This window comes from Balaenoptera musculus, chromosome 1 (assembly GCF_009873245.2).
Source record: "Balaenoptera musculus isolate JJ_BM4_2016_0621 chromosome 1, mBalMus1.pri.v3, whole genome shotgun sequence".
NCBI classification, from domain to species: Eukaryota; Metazoa; Chordata; class Mammalia; order Artiodactyla; family Balaenopteridae; genus Balaenoptera; species Balaenoptera musculus.
The window spans coordinates 109402163-109429571 of NC_045785.1; the positions used below are offsets into that span (position 1 = coordinate 109402163).

The following is a 27409-nucleotide window of genomic DNA, read 5'->3' on the forward strand; positions in this document are numbered from 1 at the left end:
GATTGTGAGCTCTGCAGGCTTCATCAGATTAATTTTGGCTTTTTGGCAAGAATACTTCATAGGTGGTGCTGTGTACTTCCTATTGCATCACAGGAGGTATGCTTTTCGTGACATAAAGATTGAATAGTGTATTCAGGTTTTGTCGCCTGATCTATCCATTATGAAGCCCCATTTCAGTCTTTCATTGAATGGTTTTAGCAGCCACTGATGATCATTGCCTGGATCCAATTGTCATTAGAGGTTACAAATTGGTACTATCCAAATTCTGTCACTCCTTCTGAATTTACTAGCTGAAATTCTTTGTTGTTGTTGTTTGGTTGGTTGGTTGTCTTTTTCATTTTATGTTTGCGTCAGGTTGGGGGGCTTTGGGGTTGGGGGCATCGATTTAGGGGCAGTGGTTGATGTCCCGGGGAATGAGAGGACATGGAATCCAGCTCCCACAGGTTTTCACACACTGGGGGAGCTAGTGGCTACCCCTCCCCACAAGGCCGGATCTCCGGGGCCTAACCACCTGGGGTGCTGGGGTGGTGACTCACCAGGACCATGCATTCCTGTCTACTAGCTGAAATTTTGTAAAGGATGTTTCCTCATCAACTATTTGCTTATCCCAAGGCAAATTCTTTCTGAAGAAGTTTGGTTATTGAAAAGAACAGGGTAGAAACCTAGGATAGACTTCTGTTAAGACCCAGTAAATCCCAAGGCTCCCTGTAACTTAATCATCTTTTATAGTCACTTATTCATTAAGGCGCACTATGTGCTACTATCCAAGCTGGGTATTGGGAGGAAGCAGGAATTTTCAATATAATGTGACATATGTTCATGCTGAGGTAAAGTGCAGGAGGCCCCTAACCCGGAGCTGTCAGGGAAGAAGGGCTTTCCCAGGGATATGGCAACCTGGCCCAGATGGCAGGTAAGGCAGCGGGAGGGAATCAGGACTCGAGTTGAGGTAGATGTTTCAGGGGGCATGTTTAAAGACCTCAAAGGGAAAGAAAGTGTAATACATTCTTGGGGGGACCTGGCCATCTCGGGGGTCTTAGACTGCTCCAGTGTTTAAAACAAAGACACCTTTGCGGAAGACTGAAAAGAATGTAGATTAATACCTGAATGTTGCTTGGTACTGTCTTGGGTAGAGAGTAAAGGAATCAATAGAATTACTGCTTGGGGGCTTCCCTGGTGGCGCAGTGGTTAGGAATCTGCCTGCCAATGCAGGGGACATGGGTTCAAGCCCTGGTCCGGGAAGATCCCACATGCCATGGAGCAACTAAGCCTGTGCACTACAACTACGGAGCCTGTGGTCTAAAGCCCGCGAGCCACAACTACTGAGCCCGTGTGCCACAACTACTGGAGCCCGCGTGCCTAGAGCCCGTGCTCCGCAACAAGAGAAGCCACCGCAGTGAGAAGCCTGCGCACGGCAGCGAAGAGTAGCCCCTGCTCACCGCAACTAGAGAAAGCCCGCGCACAGCGACGAAGACCCAACGCAGCCAAAAATAAATAAATAAAATTAAAAAAAAAATTACCTTAGAATTACTGCTTGGCTGCTGTCTCTTAGGTTCCTGAAACTTCCATCCCATTCCTCTTATAAACAACTAAAGACTTAGTGCAGAGAAAGGAGGCATCTCTGATTTGGGCAAGGTTCTAAAACACTGTCCAGGTGAGGAGACAAGAATGCCAGGGCCTAGTGTGTTGGGTTGGTTACCTTGATGTTCCCAGCCCTCCTGCCCCGTCGTGTTCCTGTCTTCCAGGTAGGAGGTGACACACCTAACCTCCTCAGAACAGTGTGTTCAACTGATGGCACCATCTACGTCAGGGGTCTAGGGTATCTCCTGTGTGTGAGGGGGCACATTACATTCTCCTGGGGGTGGTGGGTGAGATTTTAGGTTCATTAAAAGAAAGCACGAGTTAAAAAAAAAAAAAAAAGTTTAGGAACACTGATTGACAGCTTCCTTCCTGTCAGCTCTCCTTGCGACGACCACCTCCAAAATCTTCAGGTTCTGTCTGGCCATAAAAGTGAGATTCTGGCACCCTTAGCATCATGCTGTGATCACTGGTATGAACTAGTCATCATAACCATCCCACCCCCTGGTCCTCTTCAGGACTTTCCCGTGCAAGATACAGAGGGTCAGCAGAGGAGGAGTCATAGGCCCGGTGCCCCGAAAGACAAGGTGATCTCAGGAAAAGGTTCACCAGTTTATTTCTTAGTGAAATAATTTCCAAGAGCTCAGTGAGCAGCTTGCAGCAGTGGTGGGTAGATAGAGACACGGCTCAATTCGTTTCAACAGCCTGAGTTTGGCTTTGGGAGGACAAGCTGCCAAGGGTCGGGGACTGAGAGAGCAGAGTGAAGCCGGGTCCCTGCAGAAGTAAGGGCGCAGGATGTGGAGTGGGGCTAGGAGGAGCGGACTTCAGAGCCAGATGTCAGAGCTGCAGTCGCCCCCAGGGTAGCGGAGCTCATGGGCCAGGGCTGGGCCGAGGGGCTCCTTCCCAAAGTCTACCAGGAAGTTGGGGTTCAACTTCAGCCCTCCCGTTACTGTGTCTACATCGATCTGCAGCATCACAGAGCCTTCCCTGGTAGAAACAGGAGGGAGAAGAAAGAGGTCAGAGGGGGCCCATCCCCTTCCCCCAAGAATTAGGTAAGTGTGAGGGCAGGGAGAGGGGTTCCTGAGGAGGGAGCAGAGTCTGGAAGTGGAGCCAAGGAGTCTTCAGAAAGCCAAACCCCTCTGGGAGGGGAGCCCAGGCTGTCTACTTCTTACCTGATGAGATCAGGGTAAAACTGCTTGTCCCAGGCACTGTACAGCGACGTGGTGACGTAGAGACGCTTCCCATCCAGGCTAAGCTGGATCATCTGAGGGCCTCCGGCCACTTGTTTCCCCTTGGGAAAACCAGGGGTCAGACCCCAGGGTTACATACAGACCCTAGGCGGGAATCAGTGGCACCACCCAAACCCCAAGGACGTGCTCAGCGGCTGCCCAGCCCCCTCCCCCATACTTCTCCAGCACGGGTCTGAGGGGCCCGTGAGCAGGCGGAGAGATCCTCACCTTGACCACCAGGGGCTCTGGCTGGGAGTTTAGCTCCTGGTCCTCCAGCACCTGCACGGGGCCTCCCTTAACAATGCTGCCCCCGAGGAAGAGCTGGGTGGGGAGGTGCAGGGCATAAAGGAGGACAGTGGCGGGAGGTAAGGACGTTGCAGGAAGAGAACCTCACTCCCTCACGTTCCCCGCGTCTAGCCACGATTCCCCATGGTCCTGGCCCGAACCATCCCTCAGCCCCCATCTTTGCTTTTCCTGAACCTCCCTTATCATCCCCCAGCCAGTTCATACCCTCCACCTCATGCCCAGACTTCTACTTCCTCCCTCCTTTCCTCTCCATCCTGCTAGGACCCACCTGTCCCGTGAGGCGGGGCCTCTGCGGGTCAGAGATGTCATACTGCCGCAGATCCCCATGCAGCCAGTTGCTGAAGTAGAGGAAGTGGTCGTCCAGGGACAGCAGGATGTCAGTGATCAGGCCTGGGTGGGGGGTTGCAGTTCAGAGGCACCTTAAGACGCTTGTTCCCCAGCCTGAGAATCAACCTTCCGATTCCCACACTCCCCTGAGCGCTCACCTGGCATTTCAGGCAGCATCCAGCCCTTCACTTTCTTGGGGGGCACCTGGATCACCTTCTCCACTGACCAAGTACCTCCCTGCATTGGGGTCAAGAGGCAGAGAGGTGAGCCTGTCAGAGCTGGGCAATGAGTGTCAGATCTGGGTCTCCCCAGGGCATACAGTCTACAGGGAGAGAGTAGATGCAGGGCCTTCTTGCCACTAGGGTCTAACCTCCATGCAAACCTCTTAAGGCAGGGATCATGTCTGCTTCACCACTGTATTCCCAGCACCTAACACAGTGCCTGACTCACTAAATATTTTTTGAATGAATGAATAAATCAATATAGCCAGTTAGGGCTTAGGGAGAAATTAGCCTAGGGCTGAGAGGAGACAGGCAGGGCAGGTGGTCTTGTTTTTTATTCCTGGGAAGGCTGGGTTGGTGGAGCCCGGCAGAGGAGGCCTGGGTCACTCCTAGGGAGAAGGGAGCATCATGGCTATGGAAGCTGGGCAGAGCGCTGACAGGACTGCCAGGAGGAGAGGGCCGGAGCGCACGTCACCTCATTCTTATAGAAGCGCTGGATGTTGGAGCTGAGGGCACAGCCCACGAAGCCCTGATCAGCGGCCGGGTTGTGCAGGAAGCGGATCTCCAGGGGGATGAGGCCGTCCTGTAGAGTCAGGGTCTGCACCCTCTCATGGCGCTGCCAGTCCCACACATGTAAGTGGTTCCCATACAGCCCTGAGGTGGGGATGCAGCCGGAAGATGGAATCAGGATCAGGGCAGGAGGGCATGGGCCAAGGCTGGGGCACAGCACAGGGGAGAAGGTTGAAAAATGGGTTGGAGGGATCAGAGGGACGCTTGAGCAAGTCAGAGCACTCAGCACATCCTATATCATCACCCCAAGAGTCTGGGGTCCACAAGAGGGAAGCAAGAGGGCTGGAGAGTAGGGGTTTGGAATAGAGAGCAGGGGTTTGTGTGACCAGGCTCCTGCCAGCCCGCGGGTAGTGGGGGATTCTCACCCGCCTCAACATCAGCGGGGTTGAAGCCATCTTGTAAGACATTGGGAGCTGCCCATTCAGTGCTGACCATGACATTGTGTCGAGGCTGGTACCAGAAGTCATAGCCCATAGGCGCAGCACCTCCAGGCCGCTCCCACGTGCCCTTCACCTCAAACGTCTCTCCATCCAGCAGCACAAAACCCCCTGAGCAGGGAAGGAAGTAGGGTGGTAGGTAGAGTTGGTGGAGGTGCGACCCACACCCAGCCCTCACCCCCAGGCCTGTCCAAGAGGCTCCAAGCCCATTGCCTGGTGCCCCTCCTCCCACTGGGTTTGCCAGATCCTTAAATTCAGGAGCTGAATTTGGACACCTGTCCAAAGGGTCCCACCCAGAGGGCCGGGTGAGAGGTGGGGACTTACTCTGTGCCCCTACCTCCCATCAAGTTCATCCCTCTCCCAGACCACAGGGTAAATTTTTCCTCCCTTGAGCCAAGATCTTCTGGGACTCTTTACCCTGTGCTTCCTTTGCCTAGCCTCCTACTTTCAGGGTAGGGTTCCTGCCAGAGTCTAGACTCCATTCTGCTCACTCACTCCATTTTTTTTAGAGAGAAAATTATTTGTAATTCAACATGAATGCCCACTATGTTTTTCCCTAGCTGAGTATGTCATGACACCTTGCCACTTCTTTGCAAATGTAAATAGATGTCTACTCTTAAGTGTTCTTAAATCTAGGAATGTCATGCATCCCATCTCCTGGAAAAAGCAGTTAAATAGAGTCTAATGCAGTAACCTTAACTGGATGACCTTAACTGATACTTCACTCCAAGCCCTTGGATGGGGAGTTCTGGTGAAATACGTAAGGCTGGGAGAGAAGCAGCACAGCATGGTGATTAGGACATAGATTCTGGAGCCATGTTGCTGGGTTTGAGTTCCAGCTCTGTGACTTAACAGCTGGCTGACTTTGGGTAAATTACTTAGCCAGTCTGTGCCCCAGCTTCCTAATCTGTAACACAGGGATCACAGTAGCATCTATCTCATAGGTTGTGTCTGGCACATAGTAGACACTTTATGTGAAAGCTCTGATCATACCATAAATGAGAAAGTAGCTGTGACAATTAAGGATCTCAAGGACTGTGAGATTTGCTCATGAATTCACGAAGGCCGATATTAAATGCACGTGTTTTCTGGGGCCATGTCTGTATTTGCTCACATTTCCCACAGCGGACAGTTCTGACTATAACTTGTAAGTGAATTCATCATTCAAGGCTCACCTTCATAAAAATAATTGAAACAACTGAAGTTACTTGACTATAGTTTAAATATTGGATGAGACTCCGCCCTCTGGGTCTCCCTGGAAGGCCATTCCATCCCTCCCTCAGTTTGGGATCTGCTTCCCTCACAGATGTGCCTACAATGCTGGCAGGTACCTTTGCCATTGCCCTTGGGGTCTCCCAAGGAACTGATCATCACCTCCCCACTGGCCAGGCAGTGGGTGGTGTGGAGGTAGCCCAGGTCACACTTGGCATGGATGTCCTTGGGCTCAACAACCTGGAGAGGGTAAGGAATGGCGTCAGAATCTTACAGGGCCAGGAGTCCCCACTCCTTACTCCTCCCCTCCCACACTTCTATCTACTGACCCTGCCCTCTTTTCCTCTGAAACATAGACACAATTTTCCCTGCAGGAATATGGCAAAGACTGAGTCTGCAGAGCAGCAGGGGCGTCACAGAGACTGATAACTCCCCAGCAGAAAACATGGACTTCTCTCACCCTGCCTGTCTTGAGGGCACTCACGGCCCTTTGAGACCATAAGCTCCTCCCAGGCTGGGAGGATGCCAGTGTCAACTTTGTATCACCAGCGCCCAGCAGTGAGCGCCTAGCACAAAGAAGGCACTCAACAAAGTGTTGAAAGGAAGGATCAGAGGCTCCCGCCTAAGGGAAGCCCTGGGCTCCTAACCGGCTGGGGCAGAAATGGCTCCTTCTCCAGCTCGGAGTGAAAAACGAGAGCCTCTTTCCTCCCCTGTGGTGCCCCTGGGTGATGATGACCCAGCACACCTGGTAACTCTCCTCCAAAGTCTAGCCCCACTCGCTGCTGTTGAGCCCCGACCCTGCACAAGAGCTGGAGGGAGCTGCTTTAGGGGCGGCTTCCTTGCTCACAGGCTGCCCTGGGTGGCGGGCACATTAGGGGCCCAGAGCTGGCTAGGGCAGAGGACGTGCCTTGTGCAGCTTCGGAGCGCGGGGCTCAGTGCCCACATCCACCACATAAATTCGGGAGGAGATGAGACTGGGCAGCAGCAGCTTGGTGCGCGACTTGGTGCTGTCCCCGAAGCAGCTGCTGCAGGTGTTCCACCCTGAGTGATGCAGCTCGTCCTTCAGGTGGGGCATGGGCAGCCGATGGATGACCTAGGATAGAAGAGTGGGCAGGGGTGGTGCTCACCCAGACCACGCCTCTGTGCGCTTTCGGAGAAGGGGCCCTCTGGACCCACTTCATCTTGGCAGCACAGCACAGACTTCATTTTCAGCACTGCCCTCGCCCGTGGGTTGGGGGTGCCCTTGTGCAGTGAACAGCCTGAACAACCATACCCAGGGAGGGTGAAGAAGGATGGAGCAGGGAAAGGGCACTGCCAGGGCCAGGGCTAGAGGAGGGGTCTGAGGGTCCTCTGGTGCCCAAGCCCCACCTCACCTGGCAATACTGGGGAGACTTGGGGTCAACGTCCACAGTGGCCAGATAATCCGGGGCCTCAGTGTTCGTGTTTCGGTAGATACAGGGCAGGTAGACAATCTCCTCCCTGGGTCCTAGAGGGTAGAAAGCAGGCGGTGGGGTGGGCGGGGTGGGGACAAGGGCCGGGGCAAGGCAGGGTGTGTGTCAGCAGTGGAATCGGTAGCAGGCACTGGCTTGCCTCCTCCTGGGGGTGCTGGCTCTCAGTCTTCTCACACTTACCTTTCATGGCCTCCAGAGGTGAAGGGTAGCCAGGTCCACACTTCCCACATTCCGTAGCTGTGGAAACAATGGGGCATGCTGGCCGCACCGCGCTCTGGAGGATGAAGTCTCCTTCCTCACATGCTGCAACCCGAGCCCCCCAAACCCCCGGCCCGCCACCGGCCAAGGCAGAGGCACTGTCTCAGGTCCCCTCCAGACCCTCAAAACCCTGATGAGTGTGTGGGTATGGCAGGAAGAGCTGCAGAGCTACGACCTGAAGGTGCACAGACCCTTGAGCAGGACCCAGGGGAGGCAGGAGAAGGGTGAGTGCAGGGGAGGCGGTGTGGTGCTGTGGTTATGACATTGACTTGGGCCCCAATCCCAGCTGGTCACTGACTAGCCATGGGAGCTTAGGCAAATCACCTAACCTCCCTGGCCTCAGTTTCCACATCATCCGTAAAAAGAGGGTAATGAGAATACCACAATGGGCTTTTATGAGAAATAAACAAGAAGCTGCAGTCAAGTGTGCAGCTTTGTACTTGCATGGTAGGAGCCCATAAACCCTGGCTGTTCTTAAGGAACAGCCACCAGGGAGTGACGGTGGTGCCTGTTCAGCTCCTTTCACTGAAAGTTATCTAAACCAGGAGCTGGAACACTTCCTGCTTCCCTCCCCTCTGGGTCCTGACCCCAGGCTGCTGGCCAGAGCCTGGGTTATATAACCAAGGGTCTGGTAAGGGATAGGAGGCTGAAGTTCAAGGCTGCAGGACTGATACTAACTGAATGTCCTTAGACCAGTTTCTACCCCTGGGTGGGCCCCATCCACCTCCTTTATCTGTAAAGCAAGTTGTTTGGCCCAACCCTGGAAAACTCAGAGGCCCACCCACCAGAGCTGTAGGAAGTGGCCCTCCTTGTCCCCTGAAGTCTGGCAAGAGAAGCCACGTGGATCTACAGGACCAAAGTCAGGAACCAAAGTCAGTCGCTGAGAAGGAGGGCTGCCACCAGGCATTAAGCATCAGGATTTGGGGCCTAACCAGGAGGAAGGGCTGAGGAATAAACAGAGGGAGCTGTAGGCCGAAAGAAATCCGGAGTGGAGTTCACAGGACTTGACACTGCCTCCCTGCCTGGTCCCATGGCCAGTCTGGCTACTGCCCCAGAATCGAGCCTCCACTGGTGTCTGGGCTCAGGCCCTCAGCCAGGGAGCCAGGTCCCCCTACTTGCAGCAGCCAAGTGACTTAGGAGGCTGAGAGGCATCAACAGCATTTTAGAGTCCAGAAGCGTGGTGTCAAGGTCCAGGTGTGACATCTACTCTCTCCATTTTCTCCCCTGTGTTCGCCTAAAAGGGGTAATATCTTACCTTCTTCTCTAAGTGGCTATGAAGGCCAAATAAGACAAAGTATTCAGAAGTTCTTTTATAAGTGAGAGGTGTTGTATAAATACGGGTAGCGCTGTGCCAGAAATCCCAGGCAGTGCCTGGTGCCCAGAGAGAGGGCTGGGGCTGGGATGGGACACGGTGAGGTCCAGTCCAAAGGAATTAAGGAGACTTGTTGTGCTATACAACCAAGCTGTGTCAGGGTTTGGCACAGGAGGTGAGGCGGAGGGGAAGGAGATTCAAAACTCCGAGACATCAAGACAGAGATGCAAAATCTGCAAAACCAGAGACTGAGAGAGAAGTAAAGGTATGAAAGAGGTGTGTGAAGGAGGTATTGCCCCTCAGCACCATCTCCCCATCCCAGACCCTAACTGCCGCATCCTGCACAGCATTTCTGAGAGTCAGGGTCAGGCCCTGCGTGCCACTCAGGCCCCACTGAGCGTCAGTCCTCTTTCTGGGGGAACATTCCCCCTGCCTTAAGCGTCTCAAGCAAGATCTCTGAACGCCTTTGGGTTTGAGATGAGCCCAGGGAAAGCTCATTGGGTTTTCCCAAGGCCAGGCTGGTTTGTTGGGCATTCTGCCAGAAAAGACCCAGATCCACAGGGGGCAAGGACCTCGATACTCCCAGCCAGACCCAGACTCTTCCTCAGCCTGACATCCAGGAGTCCATGGATGGGGGGGTAGGAGGACTTGGCGGACTGAGAGGGTGGGAGGCACTGAAACAGCCCCTCTCCCACCCCGAGAGAGGGGGGCTCCCTGATTTCCCTCCCAAAGTGATTGGTGGGGCAGGGTAGCTAAAGAGCAACCTGGCCACAAAGGCCTGGGTTCCCTACTCCCTGCAGTAAGAAGTTGGCTTAGGGCTGAAATCAGGGTTGTCTGTCTCCTACGGTAACAGACAGAGACATAGAGCTCCTCCTAAGTACCCCTACCCTTATTTTCTCAGCTGCAGAAAGGCTCCCTGGCCGCAGGCTGCAGCTGGGGAGCGGAGGTCGGCGGGGAGCCCAAAGTCACCTTTCCCAGCAGTCCCTCTGCCTTCCTTCCCAGACGCCTCCAGTACTTGGGCTAAGCTGGGAAATGCAGGGGTGGGGGTGGGGCGGGGCCGGTGGAGCGGAGCCTGGCGCTCCCTCCGCTAACCAGCTCCCCCTCCAGGTTTTCTGTCACTGGCTGCGGGGTGGGCCATTGGTGGTCAGCGGACGGTTGTCAGACGCCCCCCTCCTTACCCATGCTGCTTGCTGGTGCGCTTTGCTCCCGACGGGTCTGCAAGGAGTGGGCAGAGACGGAGGGCTGTGCTGGTGTCCGAGGCAGGCTGTGCGGGGAAGGGGCAAAGGGACGGAATTTATACCACCAACTGGGGGTGGGCGGGGCAGGGGGAGGGCCCGGCCGCCGCCCGGAGTGGATGATGGATAGTTCCTGGGCAGGGCGCTCTCAAGTGGCCTGGGCGGCTGTGTTTGAGTTACTGGCTGTGTGCTTGTATGTGTGTACAAGTGTGTGTGCGCAGGAGCGTGTGCATGTGCAGATATATGCTGTGCCTGCGCACGTTTCTCTTTAGTGGAGTGGGTGCCTGGGCATGTGCATTTGTGTGTGCTTGCTCCTGTGTACCTGGGTGTTTCCTGTGTGTGTACTTTTATGCATGTGCCTGCATGAGTGTGTATCTGTGTCTGTGTGCCTGTGTGAGGGTGCTTGTGTGTAAAAACCTGTGCTTGTGTATGTATGTGTGCCTGTGCACGTCGGTGTGTTCCTGAGTGTGTGCCTGCCAGAATATTTATGCCTGTGAGGGCATGTGCGTGTGTGCCTGTGTGTGTGTGTATGTGTGTGTGTTTGCGTGAGTGTGTATGTGCCAAGTTCCTGGTCTCTAAGTGCTCATCTCTGTACTTGGACCTATCTCTTGGCATTTAGGGGCACCGAGGGCTGTGGGCCCATTTGCTCCTGCATCCACAGCCAGGGTCAGCTCTCTCCTAAGACTGCCTTCCTATTCCAGACAAATCATGTTCCCCAAGGACTGCTCACCCATGTCTTCCTGCCACAGCTGCCCTGACAGGAGCCACGGCAGGGTTGTGTGTCCAGGTTCCACTTTCTCCAGACCCATCCTCTTGAGCTTTGAAGAGGAAGGAAAGTTGGCAGTGCCATTATTACCCTCTACTACCCTTATAAACCTCAGAAGGTGAAAGTGGAGCGCCTCCCCCTCTTCTCCCAGCCTGGTGCCTCGATAGCTCCCCAGGGCAGGGTAGAAGCGCCCAAGGGTAGCCCAGCCTGATGCCACTGTCCCTAGCTGACCCTGACAAGCCATAAAACTCAGGTTCTCCATCTATCCAGGAAAGAGTCCTCCACCTGGAGAATTCCATGACTGCTGAGCCTGCTCATATCGTGTCCCAGCCCCTCAGGCAAATGACAACTACTTGCTGAAGAGCTGAGGCAGGGTTGAGGCCTGATCCCTTTAACTTTCTCTGGGGCTGCCCTCATCCAGGGAGCTGGACAAGGGGACCCACACAACTTGCTCTCCATCTTGAAGCCGAGGGTGCCCTCTTTCCTCAAACCCCTGCCCCACTCTTCTAGGAGCCTGCTGGCTCTGGTCCACAGAAGCCACTTTTATCTCCTTGGATGAAAGCTCTGGGGTGAAGTTTTTATTGGCTAGTGAAAGGAACAAACTTTGGGCTTGAGATTGCCAGTAGAAAAGAGCCACGAGGTTTCCAAACCAGAGTGGAGGGAAGGAGAGCAAACCTGGGCTTCAGTGTGATGGGTTTCTGTCCTCCTGGTTCCCATGGATGAGGGATCATTTGCCCACAAAGGAAGATGCCCTGTGGCTGCCCAGGGCAGGGGTCCTCCCTTATCCCCTCATCCCCAGTGTCACGCAACCCCTCTTGGCTCTTTCCTACTTCTATATCCTCGCCATTGTACTGTCAGCCAGGCAGCTATCAAAGTGAGCCTCGTGGGTGCAGCTGCCCCACAGGGGTGGCCCCTGAGGGCTGCTTCTTTGCCTTTGCCAGCTTCCTGCCTCCTGGCTGTCTCCACTCACCCTACCTAATCTCTCTGGCCCTCCTCCTCCTGAGGTCTCCATCACCTACCTCCTCTCTACTCTTCTACTTTTTGGCTTCAGGTAGCCCAACATCCAAGATCTGAAAGAGAAAGAAACCCTATCCCCAAGACCCTCTTTTCAAAAGTTCGTAAGTCCAAAGAAGTTGTTACTTCAGAGCTGTTCCAGACTCTGTCACTGACTGCAAGTTCTTTCACGCCCTGTGGCTCTGATCTGGCAGGTCTCTGCAGCTCCTCTTTGGCACCCCTAACCTCCTGCTGTGGCTTTCTTCCAGAATTCTTACTCCCGAGCCTGCAGGGTGCTGGGGAAAGCTGTCCCAATCCAGGCTGCAGGTGGAGGGAGTCCAGGGTCAGGGTTCAGGCTGATAACAGAGAAGCACCCATGGTATACTTGCTTCTTTTGACATGAGCAGGGCTTGGGCTTCCACCGTGAACGGCACCCCCATCAGCATGGGTCTCCTGAGCATCCCTAATGCTGCTTCTCAGGAATTTTAGGGCTGCCCTTCCCTAGCCAGAGGCCAACTAGAGTTGTGTGAGTTGGACTTCAGCTCAGATCTGCTAACCAGGGAGGCCCTGCACGGCGCCCCGACGCCGGGCACCCCCCAGCCTGAAGCAAGGTGCTTGGGAAGGCTGGCGGGGTGGTTGTGGCCCACGTTCCTTCTGTTCCTTTCAAGCCCTAGAGAAGCACAGTTAAGTAGTAGAGGCGACAGGTTATCAGGTTGACAGTTGGACAGCCAGGCGATTATGTAACCGCTGCCTGAACTTTGGCTGGGCCTCCACAAACAGGAAGTGGGTTCTCATGGCCACGGTGGGTCCTGGAATCTCAGCTGCACAGGGAGGGCACAGGGCGCTTATGGTTCCCCCCTTTTCTTCCACCCTCAGCCTCTTTAAACAGGCCCTGAGATCACTGATGGGGAAATGGGGAAGTGAGGGAAGAAGGACTAAACCCAGCTAAGGGAAGGTAGAGGAGATGATGAAGTCAGAGTCTCTAAGAATAACTTGATGTGTTAAAAAAAAAAAAAAAGAAAGAGAGAAAGAAAAAACAAAAAACTTGGTGTTCTTCATCTCTAGCAAAACAAAAATGACAGGGAAGCAGTCAAAGTCCGCCCCAGAGTGATAATGGGGAGAAAGGAAAATTAACTTGTGAAACCACCTCCCGTGCACTAGCCCTTGCCTGCAGCACCCAGTTTAATCCTTGACACCACCCAGTCTTGTAAGTAAAGCACCCTCCTTTCACTCATGAAGAAACTGAGGCTCAGAGAGGGCCAAGGCCTCTGACAGATGGCAGAGCAGGATTTCCACCCAGGTGCGCCTGACTCTGGAGCTCGCAGTTTCTCTAATCCATCCCTGGCGTTTTTATGTTTTGTTTTGCTTTGTTTGGTTTCGGGTGGAGAGAGAAGAACCAGAAGGAATGTGGAAAGCTGTGACGTTTTGTTTCTTGGAAACCTCGGAACAGAGAGACTTCTTCTCTGAAAGGGGGAGAGGAGTGAGGAAGCAGATGTCTCCAGCTTGCAGCTGTGCGGTCTTGGTAGGGGGAGTGGCGGAGACCCCCCTGTGCTCTGGGAAAGACTGGGAGCCTGTACATCTAAGCGCCAGCCGTGGTTACCTCTGGAGAGACGCAATGGAAGGAAGGGGATGATTTTCCACTTTTTCTTTATATACTTCTGGATTTTAAAAGATAAAAAGCATGGGGAATTCCCTGGTGGTCCAGTGGTTAGGACTCTGCGCTTTCACTGCAGTGGCCCGGGTTCAAGCCCTGGTCAGGGAACTAAGATCCCACAAGTTGTGTGGCACGGCCAAAAAAAAAAAAAAAAAGCATGTATTACTTCTGTAACCAAACACCAAATAAAGGTATTAAAACAAAACAAAACATATATATATTGAGAGAGAGAGAGAGGGAAAGAAAGAAAGAAAGGAAGGAAGGAAGGGAGGAAGGAAGAGAGGAAGAAAAGAAAAGCAGGATGGAAGATCAGTGCAGTGCAGTCAGGGCCACAGTGGGAGCCCATGCTAGGGAGAAGGACTGGCCCTGGGCCCTTCACCCAGCAGCTGTCCCACCAACCTGTCTGCCCTCTCCTTTGAAGACACACATGTGCATGGTCATTCATTCACTCAATCTCCACAAACATTTCTGGAGCCCTGTTTTGGTAGGCAAAGTGGTGAACAAGACAAAGTTTCTGCCATCAAAGAGATGACATTCTAAGGGAGACAGCCAATAATCAAGTAAATGTATAACTAAATAAGATCATTTCATATAACTGCTAGGAAGGAAGGAAGATAATGCAAGGGTGACTGAGAGTACAACATTCGAAAGGGTTGTCTGGTATATACACGTACAGGTTTGTGTGCAAACGAACAGCGTAAGCAAACTAAGAACCAAGAACACACAAACGTATACAAAAATGCCTGTAGCGCATAAGGTAGCAGCCTGCGGCGGCCTTTAGCAGAACTGGCTAGACAGGTTGAAGTTTTGGCCTGCTCAGGATTTCTGAGCCCTGGCCTGCTCATTTCTCCTTGTTTTGTTTTGTTTTTTAAATATGTGTTGAGTGACTTTTTTTTTTTTTAATTTTTATTTTTGGCTGTGTTGGGTCTTCGTTTCTGTGCGAGGGCTTTCTCTAGTTGCGGCGACCGGGGGCCACTCTTCATCGCGGTGCGCGGGCCTCTCACTATCGCGGCCTCTCTTGCTGTGAAGCACAGGCTCCAGACGTGCAGGCTCAGTAGTTGTGGCTCACGGGCCTAGTTGCTCCACGGCATGTGGGATCTTCCCAGACCAGGGCTCGAAGCCGTGTCCCCTGCATTAGCAGGCAGATTCTCAACCACTGCGCCACCAGGGAAGCCCTCTCCTTGTTTTAATAGACCAACTCCATGCCCTCAGAGGAAGAGAGTAGCGTTTACTGAGAACCCATTACCAGGCGTGACTGGTGCCAGGCTGGGCACTGCACTCTAGGAAATGGCTCAGGCACGGCCCACAGCACACCTGGAGAGGCAAGTAGCTTTTTTCTTCATCTCACCTTAAGGAAACAAAGTTTTACTAATTCAATCCAGTTGCTCGTGCTCATCTCACAGCACCTCCCCATCTCTGAACAATGCTGAATTCAGGGCCTGCTGCTCAGAGCAACAAGGAAGCTCAGAGAAGAGAAATAAAGAAAAAACAACAATGCCCTCTGCCAGGGCTTCCCACAAAGGGCATAATTTGAGAGGGCTTCCTCCCCACCTCTAATCCACTCAGAAATAGCCTCCCTTCTGGCCTGCCGCTGATGCCTGAAACTTCACCACCAGCAGTTTATGTCTTTCTGTTATGTGATGGCCTCTTCTCACCTCTGAGCAGGGATTACCCCTGGGGTGTTAAGCCGCTAGGATTTTAGCAGTGTGGTCAGATGCATGCCTCCCAGTGGGCAGTGCTGAGGAGTGGCTACTGGTCTAAGGCAAGAGCAAGGGAGACGCTAAAGAGGGGAAAGAAAGTGCTTTAAAAGCAACTGTCACCTTAACTATTTTACCCCTATCTCTTGAGAGAGAAGACAAGAATAGAAAGTGAGATAGAGAGATCTCCTCTCTCTCTCTCTCATTCTGGAAAATTTCAAAAATTCAAAAGTAGAGTGAATAGTATAACGAACACACAGGTACACCATCCACCTTCAATAAAACTCAGCTCATAATCCATCTTGTTTCAACTATACCTCCCAGCCTCCCTCTACCTTGGATTTTTTTTGCAGCAAACTCTAGACATTATATTATTTCTTAAATTAATATTTCAGTATGCATCCCTTCAAGATAAGAATTCTTTTTTAAAAACCACAATACCATAATCACAGCTAAACAAATTAATACATCTTTACTATTATCAAATATTAAATCAGTGTTCAAATTTCCCCCATTGTCTCGTAAGTTTTCATTTTACAGTTTATTTGCATCAAGATCTAGATGGTCCATAACTGTCCGTTGACTTTCTCAATAAATCTCTTAGGGGCTTCCTGGGTGGTGCAGTGGTTGAGAATCCGCCTACCAATGCAGGGGACACAGGTTCGAGCCTGGTCCGGGAAGATCCCACATGCCACAGAGCAACTAAGCCTGTGCACCACAACTACTGAGCCCACGTGCCACAACTACTGAAGCCCGCGAGCCTAGAGCCTGTGCTCTGCAACAAGAGAAGCCACCTCAATGAGAAGCCTGCGCACCGCAACAAAGAGTAGTCCCCGCTCGCCGCAACTAGAGAAAGCCCGCACGCAGCAACGAAGACCCAACGCAGCCAAAAATAAATAAATAAATAAATAAAATAAATTTTTAAAATGCTTAAAAAAATAAATCTCTTAAATCTCTATAACCTAATCTCTTTAACCTCTGCCTACTGAAGACTTGATTTTCTGTTTAAATGAAGAGTCTGACTAGAACAGATATTATGTATCTTGTGATACATCTAATCTACAAGAAGAAAAGGTGAAGTGGGTTTGAAAACCAGTTATGTAGTCTAGAAAAGGTAACGTCGGTTATAGGGACACAGGTGAAAGTTTGCCATCACACTCCCCCCTGCCCTACAGCCTTCCTCCCGTGCCAGGACTGGCTCCAGAAGAGCTGAGACAAGAGCCATAAAATGGTTTTAATGCAATCATCTCCACCTTTACAGAGGCCCACTTGGCTTGCACCCTTTCAGTTAAGAGCCTGGGAAGAAAGAATTGCATCAGTCTTGGTTAATGGCCCAAATTAAGCCATCAAACCCCCTAATCAAGTCTTCATTTTGGACACGTTACAATACTGTAAATAAAATATCCAAAGGAAAATAAAAGCCCTTCCATTTGAGGCTGGAAGGACCTTTGGTCCCTGGAGTCATATTCCTGAGTCACAGTTTCTCTACTAAGACTCAGGACAGGCAGGAACAAATCCTCTCCTTCCCTTCAGAGCCCAGGGCCTCTGCTTTCTCACCTCGGCACCCAGATGCTGACTGGGAAGAAGGTAGGGTATACTTCTCCCAGTGCCCCAGAAAGGCAGGAGTCCCAGGGTTTGGGGAGACGTCCTCAGTTCTACTTGGAAGCAGAGGGAGGCCTGGGAAAAAGTCTTCATGCATATCCTGGATTCTGTGTCTTCCATACACCATATCTAAGCTGCTGTTTCCACTAGGATCTCCCCAGGGTCACAGCCATGTGTAGAAATACTAATAATTGCTATTTGGGAAATGAATACTTTGAGAGTTCCTGTCTCAGCTTGTCAAAAGTCAACCAAAGTTTAAAAGGCTTAAACTGAAAAACAATGATGGCTCCCAAGATCCAAAATCTCTAACAAATCAATTAGAAAAAGACAGTGCAACAGAAAAATGTGCCAAGAATATGAAAATGAAAGATAAATGGCTTTATAAACATAAAAAGAGTTACCCAATCTCATTAGTAATCAGAGAAATGCTTGTTAAAACAACAATATGACATGATTTTCAAAAATAAAAAGACTGATAGGGCTTCCCTGGTGGCGCAGTGGTTGAGAATCCGCCTGCCAATGCGGGGGACAGGGGTTCGAGCCCTGGTCTGGGAAGATCCCACATGCCACGGAGCAACTAAGCCCGTGAGCCACAACTACTGAGCCTGTGTGTCTGGAGCCTGTGCTCCGCAACAAGAGAGGCCGCGATAGTGAGAGGCCTGTGCACCGCGATGAAGAGTGGCCCCTGCTTGCCACAACTAGAGAGAGCCCTCGCACAGAAACGAAGACCCAACACAGCCATAAATAAATAAATAAATTAATTAATTTAAAAAAAAGACTGATAATATTCAGGGTTGGAAGGAGTGTGGTGAAAAGGTCATGCTTGTATTTTATTGGCACGAGTATAAAATGGTGAACATTTTAAGAAGGCAATTTAGCAATACCTAGCAACATTTTAAAGGGAAATCCATTTTAATGATCTGCTCTGTGGAAAGACGAGTATGCAATATAGACAAGCACACAAATATGTGAATAGAATGTTCATTGCAACATTGTTTGTAATAGCAAGAAGTTGGAAACAATCAGTAGGGGAAATGGTTAAATATGTTATGTAACACCAATAATATGGAACACCAGGCAGTCATAATGTACAGTTTTGTATATACTGATATGGAAGGATATCCAAGGAATATGGTCAAGGGGTAAAAAACAAAAAATAGTATAATCTCATTTAATTAAAACTATATATAAAATTAAACCATTTAATTAATTGTTTAAATTAATTTAATTTATATTAAACTAGTTTAAATTATATATGTTTAAATTATATCTATGTATATTTATATGTTCATAAAAAAGGATTTGTAGAGATAAATCATCCTTTATTATACCAAACATACCAAATGTAACTGACAGTGGTTACCTCTGAGGACTTGGATTATAGGGAGCAATTTTTATTTTTCACATTATATATCAATTACGTTTTTTAATTTTTTAAAATAAATTTATGTATTTATTTATTTTTGGCTGCATTGGGTCTTCGTTGCTGCACGCAGTCTTTCTCTAGTTGAGGCAAGCAGGGGCCACTCTTTGTTGTGGTGCACGGGCTTCTCATTGCGGTAGCTTCTCTTGTTGCGGAGCACGGGCTCTAGGCACGCAGGCTTCAGCAGTTGCGGCACGTGGGCTCAGTAGTTGTGGCTCGCGGGCTTAGTTGCTCCGCAGCATGTGGGATCTTCCTGAACCAGGGCTTGAACTCCAGTCCCCAGCATTGGCAGGCGGATTCTCAACCACTGTGCCACCAAGGAAGTCCCTATTTTTATTTTTTTAATTAAAAATTTTTTTATTTGGCTGCGTCACACAGCTTGTGGGATCTTAGTTTCCCGACCAGGGATTGAACCTGCACCCTTGGCAGTGAAAGTGCCAAGTCCTAACCACTGGACTGCCAGGGAATTCCCCAGTTATGGAGTTTTAAAATTTTTATAGTAAGCTTGAAATACATACGTAATTTAAAAATTGAAATAATGAAAGAATACAATAACACAGTTTCTTATTAGAAGAGCAAAACTTTTTTTTTTTTAAAGAGGAACTTAATTAATTAATTAATTAATTAATTAATTTTTGGCTGTGTTGGGTCTTCGTTTCTGCACGAGGGCTTTCTCTAGTTGTGGCAAGCGGGGGCCACTCTTCATCGCGGTGCACGGGCCTTTCACTGTCGTGGCCCCTCTTGCTGCAGGGCACAGGCTCCAGACGTGCAGGCTCAGTAGTTGTGGCTCACGGGCCTAGTTGCTCCGCGGCATGTGGGATCCTCCCAGACCAGGGCTCGAACCCGTGTCCCCTGCATTAGCAGGCAGATTCTCAACCACTGTGCCACCAGGGAAGCCCAAGAGCAAAACTTTTAAAGGTTAAAATCCAGTATTGGTGAGACAGGAGGAAAAGGGCATGCTCATTCAGGATTGGTGAGAGTACCGGTTGGTGCCTTATTAACAAAATGCAATTTGTCACTACCTATCAAAAGTTAAACTGTGTGTACCATTTTACCTAGGAATTCCACTTTTAGGATGTAGTCTAGAGACATACCTGGACAAGTAGGCAAGACACAGGTAATAATGACAATAACAACAACAGCCATTACTTATTAAACACTTAATAAGCCCTTGGTGCTGTTTTAAGGACTTAAAGACAAAGAAAGAGACATGAACCACATGCCTCATATAGAAGCTTACCTGTGCCAGGTACTTCTCTAAGCTCTTTACACGCTCTGTGTGTTTAACCGCCACAACAACCCTGTGAAATGAGCACTCTCATGTCCACTTGACAGATAATGGAGTTACACATACCAAAGGGAAGTAACTTGACAAAGTCATACAGCTAGTGAGCGGCAGAGCCCAGGAAGTGAACCCAGGCAGTTGGCGTTAGACTCTGTGCCTGTGACTCCTACACTATAATAATGTAGTAAATCATATAATCTTCACAGCTCCTTGGGATAGGTTGTTTTTGTGTTTTATTGTTTGGGTCTGGCCAGCACATACATCTCTTTTTAAGTTTGGTGGGAGACAGAACCCACCAACCACTTCCGGAACCAAAAGACCAGATACTCACTGTCCCAGGTCCCCTTGCAGCTGGGAGCAAGCATGTGACTCTGTCTTGGACAGCCAGCTGTGCCGAAGGAGGACCGTGACACAGAGAAATAGGGACAGTGGGGAGTGGGCTTTGGTTGATGCGGGGGGCACGCAAGTGTTTGGGCAGGTAGCATGCTACAGAAGCTCCCAGGGTCCCATGATGGTGGTGGTGCCAGGGCTGCACTTGAAATTTGAGGGGCAGAAGCAGCGTTCTGAGAATGGGGTTTCAGACAAGGAAAGGCTCTCCGGCTGCTCCTGGCTGCAGTTCAGGCACATCTGTCACTGGGGCCTTATGACTCAGGGGATCCAGTGGTGCTTGACATACTGGGGTGATCTTAGAGACTGTGGCAAGCAAGTCCCAGAAGGAGAGTCCCCAGGGTGGCCCAAAGCGATGGTGAGGCCCAGCCAACTTCAGCAAGTAACAGTTCTTCTCTTGATAAATAGCTTCTTGTGAGTTTCTGGATCTCAGTAGAAATCAAACATAGGGCCAAGCCCCTTATGAACTGAGGATTATCTGATCCACCTAGCCAGCCCAGGGTCTCACAAGCCCCGGTGCTCCTCATCTTCCAATAGAGCTGGCTGGAGCCTGATAGTATCCTGAAGGCAGAAAGGAGCCACAGAATGCCCTGGTGTGCCATCTAGCTTGCCATATCTTGCTAAATAACCTCTCCTCCCTCAGTCCACTCCAGTGGCTTCAGGAGAAGTTAGGCATGAAGACACTGGAAACAAAAAAAAAATTCCAGGGGACTTCCCTCATGGTCCAGTGGTTAAGAATCTGCCTTCCGATGCAGGGGACGCGGGTTCAATCCCTGGTCAGGGAACTAAGATCCCACATGCTGCGGGGCAACTAAGCCCGTGCGCTGCAACTACTGAGCCCGTGGCTCTAGAGCCCGAGCGCCACAACTAGAGAGAGAAGCCCACACGCCGCAATGAAGGATCCCGTGTGCCATAACAAAGATCCCGTGTGCCGCAACTATGACCCGACGCAGCCAAATAAATAAATAAATATTACCAAAAAAAATTCCAGCTTGGATTGCTGGAGACTGGCTCTGCACCATACACCATCACCAGCCAGAAGTGGCTTATTATTAAGAGATTAACAGCAAGAATTCTAAATAGATAAACAAGGTACTACTGTATAGCACAGGGAACTGTATTCAATATCTTGTAATAACCTATAATGGAAAAGAATCTGAAAAAGAATATATATATATATGTATATGTAAAACTGAATCACTTTGTTGTATACCTGAAACTAACAAAACATTGTAAATTAACTATACTTAAATTTTTTAAAATGGTTAAAAAAAACCACCACAGTTAAAAAAAAAAGATTAATAGCAAGAATTCTAGAACCAGACTGCCTGTATTTGAATTCTGGTTCCACTAATTCCTAGCTATATGAATTTGGGCAAGTGTTTTGATCCCTCTGAACCTCTGTTTCCTTATCTCTAAAAGAGAGATAATAAAAATACCTACCCTCATAGGTTGCTTTAAAAATTAAATAACTTAATGTATGTAAAACTCTTCGAATAGTACATGCACTAAGTGTTCCTGTTATTATTGCGGTAACAAAGCCCTTCTGAGAAAAAATTCTAGAGATCTATTGCGCAACAATGTGAATATACTTAACACTATTGAACTGTACATTTAAAAATGGTTAAGACAGTAAATTTAATGTTATAGGTTTTTTACCACAATTAGAAAATGTTTTAACCCTTAGGAAAACAGAAGTTTTTAACATGGAATTTTTTTTTTGATGGAGCTTTATTTATTTATTTATTCATTTATTTATTTTGGCTGAGCCACGTGGCTTGTGGGATCTTATTTCTCTGACTAAGGATGGGACCTGGACCCCCTGCAGTGGAAGTGTGGAGACTTAACCACCAACCGCCAAGGAATTCCCTGGAATTTTATAAGATATTTACTTTCAAATCTAGAGACTCAGTGGCCTTTTTCTTAAATTGTACATAATTAATAAATGCCTCTTTATTAAAAAAAATAATAAAGCCCTTCTGAGAGATGGTCCTGGAAGTTAATGGAGAAAGAAAATCCTCCAATGGGTAAAATTTCAAGTAGAATACATCATTGGCTCTTTTGGGAGAAGACACAGAGGATCTATACTGATTCATGTGCAAGGTCAGTGATTTGGCTGGGTAGACAAACTTAGATGGAACAAAATCAGAGGGTTGGGGAAAAGAGGTTTGGGAAGAAATCTTGTGAATGGACCTCTTAGGAGGGCCCCAGAACACAAGAATATTTGTGTCTAGTATAGCCACTCACCATCATAAGGCTTTCTCCCTAGAGGCTGCTCCTGGTGGTCAGATGGGTAATGTGAACCTGCTTTATGGATGTCATTCTGTTTCTCCCTGAGACATTCTATGAACCAAACAGCTGTGGTGGCAAGGACACAGGCTGTATGTGGCCTTCACAGGATGGACCTCCCCTTACCAAGTCAGACCTAGTGGGGGCTACTGCTGAAGGTCAGCTTGGCCCACAAAAGCTACCAATTCAGCCCACCTACTTGATGAAGGGTGCTTATGTTAGCTCTCTTCCAATAAGGAAGGGGCAGAAATTTGTTCTCTCTAGAAGGCAATTACGCATTTTTAGCCGTGGATTTATTTTCCCTACTCCCATCCATCTTCCCCCCCGCCCCACCATCTGTGGACATTCCAGATTCCTCATACGCTATCGTGGCTCCCCACACGCGTGGCTTCTGACCAAGATCTCACTGTACAGTGAAAGAGTGTTGACAGTGTCTAGCACGTGAAGTGCTCTGCAAGTATTAGTGTAACCAAAAGTGGGGTCCAGCTGCTCAGTGCTCAAAAGCCCATAAAGAGGCAAGTTGGTGGAAAGGAAATTTTGCTTTATTTTGGAAGCTGGCAACCGGGGGGTAGGGCGGATTCCCCCTCCCCCCCTCCACTCCCCCACCCCACCCCCACTGAAAATCAGTGGGCAAGAGCTTTTATAGATGTAGGGAGGGGCTACATGCAGAAACAGCACAGTCAGCTCTGACAGTCATCTTGAAATTGGTCATGTGGTGGTCTGACCGGCGTCGTCTTGATTTTTAAAAATATATTTATTATTTATTTATTATTTTGGCTGCGCCTGGTCTTAGTTACGGCATGTGGGATCTTCGTTGCAGCATGCATGCGGGATCTAGTTCCCGGACCAGGGATCGAACCCGGGCTCCCTGCATTGGGAGAGTGGAGTCTTTACCCACTGGACCACCAGGGAAGTCCTTAGATTGTCTTAAGTACAGTTAATCTTCAGCTCCAGGTTTGGTTTGTTCCCATTTCCTTGAGGCCAATTCTTGGAATTGTGGCATCTTATGTCATGGCTACAGTCTGGTCATCATGTAGTTAACTTCTTGTACCTGGTGGGGGTTTCAGTATCTACAAGACAGCTCACAGGATGTGGCTCTGAATGTTATCTATAGCCTTTGAGAAGGAACTAAAGGTCCTTGACTTTGCTTATGGACTAAACTATTATTGTTTTGTCCTGTTTGACTGCTTTTCTTTGCTTCTGCATGTCTCACTTCTCTGATTAAACTTATTCTTTGGCTAAAGATTTTTCACAGACAAGAGGAAGGCGGAGGACATGGTGGGGAAGGACCATAGGGTCCTCCTCCGTTTCATTGGCTCATCTAATCTTCACAGAAACCATATTAAGCTAAATACCATTATTATCTCCATTTTACAGATAAGGAAACTGAGTTACAGAGAAGTTTTGTAAATGGCTCAAAGTCACAGTAGGTAAGTGAGTGGTGAGGCCAATATATGAATCTAAACAGTTTGGCTCCAGAGTCCATGTTCTTTACCCTGGAAGGCCCATGGGAGTCATGGATCTTATGTACTCCCTCCCTCAGAAGCAGTTGGCTTTGTAGAGACTGAGTTATGGCAAAACCTTCTGAGAATGGAGTGCTGACCACAGAGTGGAGTGCAGTGTATGCTCTGAACCAGCAGCCATTCTATGGCACCATTTCTCTCTCAGCCAGGATACATGGTGGCCCCAGGAAGAGAGAGATAGAGGTGGGAGCGGGGCCTCTTACTACTACACCTAATAACCTATTCACAACATTTTTGTGTGTAGCCCCATGACTCTGGGCTCTGCTGGTTTAGAGGTTTGGTATCCCAAGGATGTTTGCTTCCACAAAGAGGAGACACCAATAGGCCCATTGCAGTGGAACCTGAGACAGAGACCTGGCCATTTGGGGCTTTTTAAGCCATTGAGTAAACAGGCAAAGAAGGGGAATAAGATGTTAGCTGGGATGATTGATCCTGATGATTTAGAGAAAATAAGGTTACTGTTACACAGCAGGGAAAGAGAGGAGGATGTGTGCAACCCAGCGGCACCCCAGGGATATCTTATACCATCATGTCCAATGGTTAAAGTTAACAGAAGACTAAACCAGCAGAAGCAAGATAAAAGCTAGTTATCCTCCAGGAGTGAAGGTTTAAGTCACTCCATAAGAAAAGAACCCAACCATCTTAAGTCCTGGCTGTATAACATAGTGGTTTAGAGCCTGAGCTCTGGTACCAGACTACCTGGATTTAAATCTGAGTGCTAACACATGCTGGCTGTGTACCTGTGTCTACTTTAGTTTCCACACCTGTAAAATGGGGATAATAATAGTTGATATCTCAAATCGTTATTTTGAGAATTGAGTAATACTTATAAAACACATAGAACAGGGTCTGGCATGTAGTAAACACTCTATAAATGTTAGCTATTATTAAGACAAAGGAATGAGAAGCAACAGAGGAAAGTCATAAATACCAGTGACAGCCTTGGGCTCAGTTGCAAAAATGAGAACAGTACAGGAATTTTTATACCAGTTTTATTTGTAAGAGCCAAAAACTAGTCAGAAACAATCCAGATGTTCGGCAGTATGTGATTACATAAACTGTGGTACATCACACCATGGTAGATTGCAGCAGTAAGAAGAAATGAACTATTGCACAGAGAAAGAAACCATCAGAATGAAAAGGTAACCTATGGAATGGGAGAAAAATACTTGTAAATTATCTATCTGATAAGAGGTTAATGTCCAAAATTTATAAAAAGCTCATACAACTTAACTGCAAAAAACCAAACAATCCGATTAATAAATGGGCAAAGAATCTGAATAGACACTTTTCCATAGAAGACATACAGATGGCCAACAGGCACATGAAAAGGTGCTCAGCATCACTCATCATCAGGGAAATGCAAACAAAAGCACAATGAAGCGCAGGTGGGGTGCAGCTACAAGTGGAGGCATGCACCACGGTCCCAGGCAGGCAGCCCTCAGCAATGGCGCACGGCCTCCAGCTCCTGAGCTGCGCCTGCAGCGTGGCGCCTCCCGCCTGGGAGGTGAAGGTGGCCTGTTTGGAGGATGTGGACTTGCACTGCACTGCTGGCTGAGACCCGCAGGTCCCCTGCACATTCTCCTGGGCCAAGCTTACAGATGGCTGTGTAGAGAGGATGGAGGTGTCCCAGGAAGACCTGTGGTACTCTCAGCAGAGGGGCTCTTCAGCGGCCCCCAGGAAAAGGCTGTATTCCCTGAGGATCCGAAACACTATTGGCTGCAATTTGGGGACCTGCAGGTGCTCTCTGGGAGATCCGGAAAGGCAGAGAAAGTTAAGTGGCACCGTGATATTGAAAGTGACAGGATGCTCTAAGGGATGCAAAGAAGAGACTTTTAAGAAATACAGAACTGACATTGTGGGGACAAGGACACTGGCAGCAGAAGTCCTGGGAAGTACTCCTTGGCGTGAGCACTCCCAGAGTCTGTCATTAGCCCCACCAAAGAGCCCAGGTAGGCTCCAGTGTTGGGTTGCCTCAGGCAAAACAACCAACAGGGAGGGAACCCAGCCCCACCCATCAACAGTCAAGCGGATTAAAGTTTTACTGAGCTCTGCCCACCAGAGCAACAGTCAGCTCTACCTACCACCAGTCCCTCCCATCAGGAAGCTTACAGAAGCCTCTTAGATAGCCTCATCCACCAGAGGGTAGACAGCAGAAGCAAGAAGAACTACAATCCTGCAGCCTGTGGACCAAAAACCATATTCACAGAAAGATAGACAAGATGAAAAGGCAGAGGGTTATGTACCAGATGAAGGAACAAGATAAAACTCCAGAAAAACAACTAAATGAAGTGGAGATAGGTAACCTTCCAGAAAAAGAATTCAGAATAATGATAGTGAAGATGATCCAGGACCTCGGAAAAAGAATGGAGGCAAAGATCGAGAAGATGCAAGAAATGTTTAACAAAGACCTAGAAGAATTAAAGAACAAACAAACAAAGATGAACAATACAATAACTGAAATGAAAACTATACTAGAAGGAATCAATAGCAGAATAACTGAGGCAGAAGAACGGATAAGTGACCTGGAAGACAGAATGGTGGAATTCACTGCTGCAGAACAGAATAAAGAAAAAAGAATGAAAAGAAATGAAGACAGCCTAAGAGACCTCTGGGACAACATTAAACACAACAACATTTGCATTATAGGGGTTCCAGAAGGAGAAGAGAGAGAGAAAGGACCCGAGAAAATATTTGAAGAGATTATAGTCGAAAACTTCCCTAACATGGGACAGGAAATAGCCACCCAAGTCCAGGAAGCACAGCGAGTCCCACACAGGATAAACCCAAGGAGAAACATGCTGAGACACATAGTAATCAAATTGGCAAAATTAAAGACAAAGAAAAATTATTGAAAGCAGCAAGGGAAAAATGACAAATAACATACAAGGGAACTCCCATAAGGTTAACAGCTGATTTCTCAGCAGAAACTCTACAAGCCAGAAGGGAGTGGCATGATATACTTAAGGTGATGAAAGGGAAGAACCTACAACCAAGATTACTCTACCCGGCAAGGATCTCATTCAGATTCGATGGAGAAATCAAAAGCTTTACAGACAAGCAAAAGCCAAGAGAATTCAGCACCACCAAACCAGCTCTACAACAAATGCTAAAGGAACTTCCCTAACTGGGAAACACAAGAGAAGAAAAGGACCTACAAAAACAAACGCAAAACAATTAAGACAATGGTCATAGGAACATACATATCGATAATTACCTTAAACGTGAATGGATTAAATGCTCCAACCAAAAGACACAGGCTTGCTGAATGGATACAAAAACAAGACCCATCTATATGCTGTCTACAAGAGACCCACTTCAGACCTAGGGACACATACAGACTGAAAGTGAGGGTATGGAAAAAGATATTCCATGCAAATGGAAATCAAAAGAAAGCTGGAGTAGCTATACTCATATCAGATAAAATAGACTTTAAAATAAAGAATGTTACAAGAGACAAGGAAGGACACTACATAATGATCAAGGGATCAATCCAAGAAGAAGACATAACAATTATAAATATATATGCACCCAACATAGGAGCACCTCAATACATAGGGCAACTGCTAACAGCTATAAAAGAGGAAATCGACAGTAACACAGTAATAGTGGAGGACTTTAACACCTCACTTACACCAATGGACAGATCATCCAAAA

The 27409-nt window shown here is 48.7% G+C and overlaps 1 protein-coding gene across 1 annotated transcript; it reads right to left on the reverse strand.

Annotated features, from left to right (window-relative positions):
- Positions 1-2173: 2173 nt before the first annotated feature.
- On the reverse strand, positions 2174-10188 carry SELENBP1 (selenium binding protein 1). Its single transcript, XM_036843226.1, has 12 exons — positions 10077-10188; positions 7509-7565; positions 7251-7363; positions 6785-6970; positions 5997-6117; positions 4594-4776; positions 4134-4312; positions 3596-3674; positions 3379-3500; positions 3033-3125; positions 2748-2866; positions 2174-2562 (listed from the first exon to the last, which is right to left on the reverse strand). The coding sequence occupies exons 1-12, from the start codon at positions 10078-10080 to the stop codon at positions 2400-2402; spliced, it is 1419 nt and encodes a 472-aa protein (XP_036699121.1). The 5' UTR covers positions 10081-10188; the 3' UTR covers positions 2174-2399.
- Positions 10189-27409: the final 17221 nt, after the last annotated feature.

Coding starts and splice junctions, on each gene's coding strand:
- SELENBP1 (XM_036843226.1), bottom strand. Junction 6,971..7,250: donor AGTCTCCCCAGTATTGCCAG/GTGAGGTGGGGC, acceptor CTTCTATCCTAG/GTCATCCATCGGCTGCCCAT. Junction 2,563..2,747: donor TTTTACCCTGATCTCATCAG/GTAAGAAGTAGA, acceptor TGTTTCTACCAG/GGAAGGCTCTGTGATGCTGC.